Genomic DNA, 11,527 nt, shown 5'->3' with positions numbered 1-11,527 from the left:
ATTTGTTCCCTCTTATGTAAATATTGTTTACTTTAAAATGCGCCTACATGGTTAGGAGTTCATATATATATATATATATATAGACTTTTTTTTTATTTAATATGAGAAAATTTGAAATGAAGCATATGAGTAAAGCCTTTTATGTTATTGGTATATAGATTCACCAAGATAAATTCCAAAGAACAGCCTACATCGATAAAGTTTTGGAGAGATTTAGAAAGAAATAATGTAATTCTACAATAGCAATTATTGTCAAATGATACAAATTCAATCAAAATTAAAATGCACAAAATATATTAGAGCAAGAACAAATGAAGAGCATACCATATGGATAAGTAGTAGCCTAGTAGGTAGCCCAATGTATGCCCAAGCCAGCATAAGATATGATATTGTTTTAATAGGATATATAGATTAGAAGATCATTCACAAACAAATAATAATAATAAAAGCCTATAAAATAATCATTTAGAGATACCATACATTGTAATAGGCATAAGGAAATGTCTTTCCTATATAAAAGTGTACCTGCCATGATTCATATTTTAGAATACTTTATTTGAGAAAAAGCTTTGTTGGATGGTTATTAATATAGTTATTATCATCCATAAGAAAAGATATGATATGTAGGGAAAGTGGAAGAATGTAAAATAAGTAGTTAGTGGCCCACATTTATGTATATAAGTTATTAAATAAATCATTTTTTTTTAATTTTTCAAATAAATTTAAGGTATAAATAAATAATAACCACCACCATTATAAAAGGCATATATTAAAACCATAAAGCGAATATAATAACTTTCACAATCAAATAAAAGAGGGCCTTTAGCTTAGCATATAAATAGGCCTATGTATACCACTTTAATGGACAATTAAGGAAGACATAGGTTAGAAGCTATGTTTAGTTTTTGGAATATTTGAGGAAAAATATAAGAAAAAAGGAAATAGAGAAGATAAAAAGAAAAAAATTAAGAAAAATAAGAGTTAGATATAAAGTTTATAAATAATTTTTATATGTTACTTTAAACTCATTTAATTTATTTTAACTCTTCCGTATAAAGATTAAATAATATGAAAATATATAAGTTTTTAATCGGGAAAAAGTGTATTTTTTAAAAATAATTAATATTTCATGTTTTTTTTTGTCAAAAGCACTAATAATTTAAGTACTATTTTTTCATTGATATAAGTATTTTTTTTTACCATTCTAGATTCTATCTTTGATCGATAAGTGTGTAAAATTTGAATTATTTTTAGAAATATCATATTTTATAATTATTCTTATACAAGTGTGTAGAAATATACTCTTTTTTTCTAATTAATTTTAATTAATTTATTTTTCTTTAATATTTTCTATAAGAAAATCAAACATAAAAAAAAAATCATTCTTCTTAATTTTTTTTTCATTCATTAATACTTTTTAAAAATCAAATATAACCTTAAGCAATCATGCAACCACTTAGCAATTATTGCTGAAAGTAACTTTTATTTAGTTTATAATTTGTACCTTATTTTTTATGACTTTTATTTAATTTATAATTCATACCTTATTTTTCATGTATAAAATAAATTGTAGTTTTATTTAAATACAATGTCAACCAATTTTATTGATTTTGTTTCATAAATTTTGCAACCAACTTGATTGTTCGATCTCTCTTTATTAATTTATAAATCCTTATTTTTATGTTAAAGAGTGATATCAACATGATAAAAATTACAAACATGGTAATAATATTTTTATCCACAAATTATCATAAATATTTATAATAATTTTCTATATATTATTTTATTTTATCATATAATTTGTTGTGTCACATTGCAACACTACATACACATAGCACAAAAAATATGTGGCTTTAAAGTGCTATTGAAGCAACATAGGATCCCACATTTTGATGTGAAATGACATATAATATGATAAGAACAAAGTAAATGAGATGAGTAATAGATGGACATTATGGATAAGTTAGTTTGGATATTTTTATTTTGATAAAAAATAAAATTATCTCACATGGATATTATTTATTAAGACCCATAAAAACATAAAGTTTCCCACTAGGCCAAGAGGAATAATTCACCTCTTTTAAAGTATTCCGGTTTGGAATTTTAGTAGGATGGGTGTTACATTATTTTATATATTTTCTAATTTAAAATAATTTTAATTATACCCAACACATGATGATGAAAGAAGACTATATGTTGTGACCAAAAACTTGACCATATCCAAGAATGAAATGTGTATCACCCAAGTGCTAAGCCTTGACACATTCTAGAATCTAAGATCATGGTTATACATTTTTTTTTTTTTTTTTGGTAAGGATCTTGACCAATTTAAAATTGCTTCATGTTGGCCTGAATTGAGTCAAAACGAGAAACCAAATCAAACCAAAAATCTTGAAAGCTCCAAAGTGTTTTTGCTTTTAAATTTTTGGTGTCGTTTTTGGTATAATGATGATGATAAATAAGATTCCTGACTGGCTAACAACCTCCACCACTTCCAAAGCTTGATGATGAACCCCCTCTGTACACGGATCCTTGAACTTGCCCATATTAGTTGCCATTTATCTATCTATCCACCACCACCACCACCACCCCCACCCCAAAAAAAAATAAAAAATACATATATATACATGTATATATAAAAATATAAAAGTGACCCTCAATCTAAATTGGGAATATGACACTATCCATTTAGTTATTTGGGCCCACATTTGCTCCTTGTTCATGCATGCTCCAAGGGAGAAGCAACCATTGGTCAAAAGGGAGTCAAAGAAAAGAGATTTTGAGTGGGGGGTGGTGGAGAAACAAAAGTAGCTTTCAAAGGGTTCATGAGCTCTTATCATTTTGAGAAGTTGGGGTGATCCCCCACATTGCCCCATCTTCTTTTGGGCACCCCATGGCCCATTCAAGCTGTCCGCCTCTCCCTCTCAATGTTATGGATGCAATGCATCTAGCTATGTCCATTGGATTCATCCAAAATTTGAGAATTTTTTTTAACTTTATTTTATTTATATATATATATATATATTTTCGAACTTTACCTTCTCAATCATTCACTCCATGAATTGGCAACATCCTTGAGATTTTATGCATTAATCCATTTTTGTCCACGTAGATATGATGAGTGACATGTCATTGCAAAAATTTGTTGTCAATTGGATTAACGCGTATTTCTATGAGGACCTCAAGGTTTTGATTGATTGTACCCCGATTGGTGGCATTGAAGGAAATAACATTTTCCTAATTAGGCCGACAAATAAGATTTTTTTATATAAGTTGTTGGAAATAATTTGGTTCATATGGTCCTACCTAGTTAAGGAAGTATTGATCAATCGATTCTTAGATTAAAATGGAACACGGTTTTATCAAACACGTTTTTGCCAATAATCGAAGAAATTTGATATTTGCAAATATTTATCAAACACGCTTTTATCAATAATGAGAGAAATTCGATATGAAAATCACTTAAAAAGTCATTGTTAAAAATCTAAAAAAAGGACTCACTATCCCACATTTGAGTCAAATTTACCAGCCTACTAAAATTTCAATAAATGTGAATGAAAAAGTAAATTTTTTTAAATCAATTTTTATTCTACTTCTATATTAATTATTTTATTTAGAACAGAGTATGGCTAATAATTTCTTCAGAAAAAGAAAACAAAAAGAAATATCACAAACTTCCATAACATTCAATTATTGGAAGAATGGTATGCCCCATTTTATTTTATTTTTATTTTTTATTTTTTTGGGTTTTAATATGCAGTCTTTCTGGTTTCCCTTGGCTATCATTACTTGAGCTGGAAGCATGAAAATAATTCCATGTCCTCATCAGCAATAAAGGCATTTTCCTTTATGTCCCCTCTGGCATATCCCTTGCTACTCATCTTAACACAATTTCTTTTTGGCTATGGTCCCATGAAGTAGCAAATTAAATTATTGTAATTACCCAATTGAACAACACTAAACTACAATTCCATGCATATCTTCTTTAAATTGTTGCAATCAATCTCAATCTCCAATCTCCGTATCTTCTAATCATCATTTTGTTACATTAACAAAGAGACACTGACTAAATGTCACTCTCTAATCATCTTTTGTTAGATTCTATCACCCTCTAATCATCTTTTGTTAGCCAAACCACCCTCAACTTAGAAGATCTCTCAAACTCCAATCACTTTCAGCCATCTTGCAATCACTGTTTGAAAGGCTAATAGAATTCAAAGAACCCATCAAACTCAAGTCCAATCAACTTGTTTTTTACTCAAAATCACAATCAACTTAGTTTTTACTCAAATCACCTTTACAAGACACTAATGGGCTTCACTCACCAACCCCATTCACACCCACAATCACTTCCAAATATTAGAATGAGAAAAATAAAAAATAAAATAAAAATAAAAATTCCAAGTATTTTTATTGATGAGAATCAATGATCACTTTCCCACAAAGTGTGAGGGTAATACAAATTTCAAGTATAAATTTCCAAGTGTGCTATGTATATAGCATGAAGTGAGAGTACAATTCTTTGTTTTTTGATGTCATGAAAATTTTAAAATGAAGGGAAAATCTTGAGCATCTTCATGTGTTGTATGGCAAAGAGGAGTAAGAGCCAAAAGTCAAGTCAATGGGACCATGTTGAGTTGAAGGAGGTTGCTCTCCATGTACCTTTCCCCTCTGCAACATAAAACATTAAAGCTTAACCATTAGGGTACATTATAATCAACACATAGAATCATATATTTAGTATCTGCAATATTTCATGTGTTGAGTTTGGTTTGAGCTTCACCTGAATTGTTTCTAAGGTATCTGTATCTGAGTTGAAGTCATAATATTGGCTTGCTGCAGTAAGCTTCATGGAAAGAAACTGAATTCCAAAAAACAAAAAAAAAAAAATTAGAACTTTGATTTGATAATTGATAATCTTTAATGTGAAAAATGGATTTTTTTTTTTTTTGGTATTTGGTGGGCAACTCACCTCAACTTGATTTTGCAAGGATTGGACATAATTGATGATTTCATCCAACATGACTGCCATTCCCATAGTCTGCAATTCATGTTTGAATTAGCCAAAGGTGTTTTCTTGCAACACAAGAAACAATTAATTGAATTCAACCAAAAAGAAAAAAAGAAAAGGTTTCTGAGTAATTAATTTACCTTGTAGCATCCTGGGACAATGTCTTGTAAGCATCTGAGTCTCTCATTGATTTTTCCTCTTCTAACCTGAAATTCATGGCATTAATCCCATGCCCAGAATTGCTTCCAAACACAGTTGTTTTCTGTTTTGAAAAACAAGGGTGTTTTCTAAAAATAATTACCCTTTCTGCTAAGCTGTGACTGTCTGTGGCTTGGCCTCTTCTGGCTCTCACATGAACCACCTCCCTTGGTTTCTCATCTTCCTTCTCAATGCTTTTCATGGCTCTCTTCCCTCTTCCTGAACTCTGTAAAAAACACACAACCCATTAATCTTAGCTTTCAAAAGAAAGCAAAAACATTGAAAACAATTTCAAAAAACAGACTAAACCATTACATTTTTCCCCCTCTTAAGCCCACTCTCACAAGCCGGAGTGGAAGAGTTCCCAGAGCTGCTTTCTGATGCATCCACCCTTGCCTTCCTCTTCTTGTTCTCACATAAACTATCTCCAGCGGAAACCTCCGCCTGAGCCATCGGCACCGCCACCTTCTGCTGGAAAATTTCTGACAGGTTTCCCGGAAACTCTGGCGGTTGCTGTGAGAAGAAGGTCTCAAGGGCCTGGAAATTCAAGCTTGGATTGTCGAAAAAACCTTGATTCTGCTCTGTGGACTGGGTGCTGATGAGTCCCGTGTTTGGATCAGCTTCAAATAAGGGATATGAAGAGGTTTTGAACCCCTGCAAATCTGCAGTGAAATCAGCCATTGAAGATTGGATTGCAGAGCTGGAGACAGAGAGCCAAATGGGGTGAAAATTGGTTACACAGACAAAGAGCTTGAGTCAGACATCAATTTATAGAGAGTCTGATTCTTAAATTTTTATTTTTTAATCTTTTTTCTTTTTGCATTAAAGATGGAAAAAAAAAAAAGGAACCACGTGGCAATTGCAGCTTCTATGGTTGTGTTCCCTTGGGTTGGTCCCACATTCAGGGATATATCCATCTAATAATAATACGTCCCATCATAAGCTAAAAATACATATATATCAAAAAGTTCAACAAAAGCTTTGCCTTTTTTAATTTTAGAATTATTTATTTATTTATTTATCGATTTATTTATTTATTTTTATAATGGGCACTTTGAGAAATAGTAGAAAATGACATGAGGGTGAGGGTTGAAGGTAAGCATTGGCTGTTAGCTTATTGTCTTCCAGTCCATAGATTAGTGATAATATTAAGTGGAAGTCTCCTTCGAACAAATTATATCACCATCACATATTTTTAGTCATACTTGATCATCATGTTCCATCTGAAGAGGATTCAGGATGTTTCTTAATCTTTCTGTCACTTACAAAAATAATTAAATTAAAATAAGTAAAAAAAAAAAAGTAAAATTATAATTTGATTTTTTTTTTTTGTCAATTTTCAAGAATTTTTGCAATACTTTACTTTCTTTATTTTGTAAAGTAAATAAAAGAATTTAAGATTTCTTTTTAATTTTTTTTCCTTGTCCCTTAACTTATGAGATCCTGATGATATTGTTTGTCTTTATCTTTATCTTTAAAATATTATTAACTATTTTGTTAAATTTATTAGTGATATTTTACAAATGATCAGAATTTGAGCATTTGAGATGACAATGAGATAAATTTATTTTCAGTATTTATTTCTCTTCATTTTTAATGAAACTTGCTTGGAATTAAAATAAATCGATTAGTGGCATGTTTAAGAGTTTATTTTTTTTTATTTGAGATAGATTTGGGTATTGTCTTGTCTCGTCCTACTTTATCATAATTATATATAATTAAATTAAAAAATAGTTTGATTTAACTTTTTTTTTCTCCATTTTAATGCATATAAAAAATAACTTTCCAACAAAATAAGTTATAAAAATTATAAATTTATTTATTTATAATACATGTATATTTTTGAAATAATTACAAATTTTAAAAATTTTAAATAGGATAGAATGCAAGGGGTCCTGAAATTCTTATACTTGTCCTCTTTCATCCCATTTAAATTTTTTACTAGGATGTAGATGAAAATTAATTTATATAAACATAAATGAGTCGAAATGAGGGCAATTTGGTCCAAACTCATCTTGTTATCATCCTTTATGACAATTCATGTTAATGGATCATGTTTATATCTTATCAAAATTCAAACACTCAAGTCAACTTAGATATAACAAAATAATAATATAATAGGATTAAAAATAGGAACTTAAATATTATTTAATCATTAAACAGGTAACATATTATGTAATCCATTTAATAATCATGTTTTATTTAATGATTATATTGAATTTAATTTTATTTAAGTCAATATGATTAACTTCCCAATCTAATATATTTATAACTCAATTAGCTATTTAATCACAATCAAATTAAAATGAGTCAAAATTTATATAATAAATTGATCCAAAAATAACCTATTTGTTAAAATGGTTATACATATCAGTATGAATTTAACCATTATATTTAGTTCAAATTTGTCAAAAAATATGTCAGTTCAAATTTGTCAATTCAAATCACATCGATGATTTTACTTGTCCTAAATTAGTAGCAAGATAAAATTTAACTTAACCTATTTAATTTGAGTATGTGAATATGATTTGAGTAATGTTATATTTCTAGATAATTCTTGTTGAGAAGCTTTTTGTATGGGATTGGGTCTTGTAAAAGATGAATTACATGGGATTAGTTTTGGGGAAATGGCAAAAGAAATAAATGAGAAAATAAAACAAAAATTTGCAATAAGTTTTGTAGAGACAAAATAAAACTGTGGATGGAGAGGGATTTGTCTTGCACTTCATCATAACCTTTGTCCATGTGGCTTACACTGGATTTGGCTTCTTCTTTCAATTCAAAAGGAAAAGTAAAAGAGGGAGGAGGGTGGCTTAATTGGCTCATGACATGTGGGGTGTGTGTTTGGCACATTGCAATACATTTAATTTAACATAAAGGCATAGATTCATAGTGTTTGAAAATCCAATAAAGAAAACAGAGATGGGTGGTTTGACAATTTCCATTGTGGGGTTTGGATTTGGGTCTTCATTTTACTAAAACATTAGTGGTAACCTTTGCCATCAAACCCCCCATTTCCAGCACTTCCTTCCCCCTTTCATATCCTTCTCATTTTTGCATTCACATACCCATAAGGCCCTGTTTGGCAACTATGGTAATAGGATTACTCTTTCATTGTACTAGCTAGATTTTGCCTATGATTCATTTGTCTCCCATGTTTGTTTTGTCTTTGGTGTTTTTTTTTTTTTTTTTTTTTTTTTGTATATTTTCATGACCATTCAAAATTTTAGTTATAATTAGCGATATCCAAGTTTCCAACGGAGTTATATCAAGCTTGAACTCATGACTAAATGTTAACATAACATAAAAGGATATTTGGATAAAGCTTCTAAACATTGATCTCATGCTTCTTAATATAATTTATTGGCATTTTAAGGAAGTATGAAAGCTCGTACTTTTCATTGAATGTTGTTAAGAAACGTAAATTTTTACATAATTAAATTTATAAAATATAAAACTTATCTTTATTCATCTTGGTTACTTCTACTTCTATTTTTAATATCAAATGCAAAAATTAAAAAAAATGATCCCAAACGTACTCTAATTTTCAACGAGTGATATAGAAATATAATGAGTTTTTAATTCCATAAAGACGCAAAGAAAATGTTGTTGTTTACCATGTTAAATGATTTTAGACTTCACAATTTCTTTTTATACCCTTCTAGAAAAACACCATATCCAAACCTTTATCAACTATTTGGATATAAAAAATAATAGCTGAGTGTTAAAGATAATGATTTTTAAATGCTGTTTTAAAAAATTGAGTTATTAAAAAATTTATATCACCTTAAATTTTAAAAATAGTTTTTAAGAATATAAAATAGGTTGATACATTTTATACAAGAGTTATTCTATATTATATGTAAATTAAAATAAAAATAGAAAATATATTCAAATGAATACTAATTGTTTTTAAAATAAAAAATATCTATGAAAAGTAGAATATCTTATACAAAAAATATAGATTTTATTTTGTCTTTAATACCTTTTTAATGTAGGCCTTTAAGAGGTTTTGAATCTTATTTTTATTTTTTAATTTTAAAAATAAAAAATAAGAAGTTCATCCAAGTCCAAACTAAGATTGTAGTCCATGTACAGTTGACAAAAAGCTCTCGATAATTAAGATGTTGGCAAGCAAAATTAAAAGGGGTAGTTAGGAGAAAAAGTGTTGGGAAAGATTTGCCATTTGATATATAGAAGAAGTCATGGAATTGGATCTTGTTCTGACTTTGAAAATGCATTGCTACCTTAAAATAGCAACATTACCTAATTTTGGGTAAAGGAAAAATGCATTGATAGTTTTTTGAATTTATAGTCACTTTCTCTAGGGTTAGGTTTATAAATGGAAAAAGTGTTCATGTTTGAATGAAATTTAGAAGCAAAATGCTAACATGCATTATTTGTACCCATCGGATTCTAAATCAGTCTCATTGAATGTGTGTGGTGAAATCTACACCATTTAATGATGATACTGATAAATGAAATCAAATACAAAGTTATAAACAAATGATATTATCGTAAAAATGAATGAAACCAAAAAGCGTTAGATGACATCACTTGATTGATGACGCTCTTTTGGTATAATATCAAAAAAAATATCATTTGATGCCATAATATCATAAAATTTAGAATGAAGATTAATAATTTTTTTATTTGTAATTTTCTCATTCTTTTTAATCATTTTTATTTGTTTGTCGATAAAACTAGGAGTCTCATAAGTAGATCTGCAATGCTAAATAACTTTTATTTGTTTCAAATAGTATTAGGGAATTAATAATTTTAAAATGAAAGAAAATTTTAAATAATTTTTACCACATTTTATTTTATTTATTGTATTTTCATGGGAAATCAAATAAGAATTAAAAAAAAATTCCTTTTTTTTCATATTTTTTTCCTTTCCCTACCCTACCGTTTTTCAAAATTATAGGTATAAATTTAGATTTCTTATTTGGATGACTATTGACAGCATAAATGAAAAATCAAATACAATAAAAATGATTTAAAATCTAAATATTTTTAAATTCCTCAATATTTACATAAAAGAGAAAATAAGGGGCATAAATTTGAAAAAGCATACAATAAAAATGTATTGAATTCAAACCCAAGCTAATTTTTATTTATTTTCACTTTAAAAAAAAAAAAAAAAAAACTAGAACTTCCTTTCTTCTTACTTTTCCTCAAGCTCTCTATGATTGAAAACTAGGGGGCTGAAAATGATGCATAGTGGCTTCCGTCATTCATCAACCAAGTTAGATGATGTGGGACAATTTCAAATGCTATGTTCATGTTTGTGTTTTTTTTTATTCACTATGATTCTGAATTGTCCAATAAAGTTTGACCGAACACTTAATTTTTATTTTTAGTAAGCATAAGAACATGTTTTTGTCACATTTTATTCCAATAACTCACAATAAACAAAAATATTCACTAGTAACTTAATAATTAGTTTATAAAATTCAATATTTTTTATTAGTGCTTTTACAATTTCAGCTTCGAGAAAGTTTGAATAAAACAATCATTGTACTTATACTACTATTAACTTATTATCAATTTGTGAAATCTTAAATTTTTATTAATGTACAAAAAAATTGTCATCCATTTCATCAATAAATATCTTGGATAAAAATCCTAATAATTTAAATTTTTAAGAAAATTAGGAACTTAATATCATATTAAAATTCGGGTTAGTCCAAGCATCCTTTGGTTTAAGTTTAATTTAATATTATTTTTATTTATATTTTTTATTTTTGTAATGGATTTCATTCACAAAATCTTAAAGTTTTCTAAGGTGACGTTTGTTTTTTAATTAAATAGAAAAAACTAAAATATTTAGTTTTTTTTATTCAACTAAAAGTAATCTATTAATATCAACCAACATAATTAAAAGTGAACTTGTTATTATCAATAAGTTTAGTCTAGTTATATTTATTGATATTAATAAGTTACTTTTAACGGAATAGGAAAAACTAAGGTGATGTTTGTTTTTAGTTTTTTCTATTCAGATAAAAGTAACATGTTGACATCATCCAATATAATTAAACTGAACATATAACAAGTTCATTTTAATTATGTTGGATAATATCAATAGATTACTTTTAACTAAATAGAAAAAGTTAAATATTTTGGTTTTTTTTATTCAGTTAAAAAATAAATACCATTTAAATATTTTGACTTTTCTATTAAGTTAAAAAACAAATATCAATGTATAATTTTATGAAATAGATTTTTATAAAATGTTTTGTAACCTTAAACAAAATATTAAAAAAAGAATACATGTTCCCAAGAATTTCTTGGTCACAGTGTGATCTTCCGTATGGT

At 27.7% G+C, this 11,527-nt stretch overlaps 1 protein-coding gene across 1 annotated transcript; it reads right to left on the bottom strand.

Annotated features, from left to right (window-relative positions):
* Window positions 1-4,386: 4,386 nt before the first annotated feature.
* On the bottom strand, window positions 4,387-5,959 carry LOC100247374 (transcription factor BEE 3). Its single transcript, XM_002276464.4, has 6 exons — window positions 5,525-5,959; window positions 5,313-5,435; window positions 5,152-5,217; window positions 4,973-5,041; window positions 4,784-4,861; window positions 4,387-4,671 (listed from the first exon to the last, which is right to left on the bottom strand). Exons 1-6 carry the CDS (start codon window positions 5,888-5,890, stop codon window positions 4,576-4,578), a joined length of 798 nt encoding a protein of 265 aa, XP_002276500.1. The 5' UTR covers window positions 5,891-5,959; the 3' UTR covers window positions 4,387-4,575.
* Between the last annotated feature and the right edge of the window lie 5,568 nt (window positions 5,960-11,527).

This window comes from Vitis vinifera, chromosome 17, assembly GCF_030704535.1.
Source record: "Vitis vinifera cultivar Pinot Noir 40024 chromosome 17, ASM3070453v1".
Lineage (NCBI taxonomy): Eukaryota > Viridiplantae > Streptophyta > Magnoliopsida > Vitales > Vitaceae > Vitis > Vitis vinifera.
This window is presented reverse-complemented; position numbering and strand designations above follow the sequence as displayed.

What these genes read in the sequence shown, in the direction of transcription:
- LOC100247374 (XM_002276464.4), bottom strand. Translation starts at nt 5,890, where the DNA reads ATGGCTGATTTCACTGCAGATTTGCAGGGGTTCAAAACCTCTTCATAT. An exon ending in GGCTTAAGAGGGGGAAAAAT is followed by an intron (nt 5,436 to 5,524) that starts GTAATGGTTTAG and finishes TGTTTTTTACAG; the next exon opens with AGTTCAGGAAGAGGGAAGAG. An exon ending in CCTTGCAAAATCAAGTTGAG is followed by an intron (nt 4,862 to 4,972) that starts GTGAGTTGCCCA and finishes TTTGGAATTCAG; the next exon opens with TTTCTTTCCATGAAGCTTAC.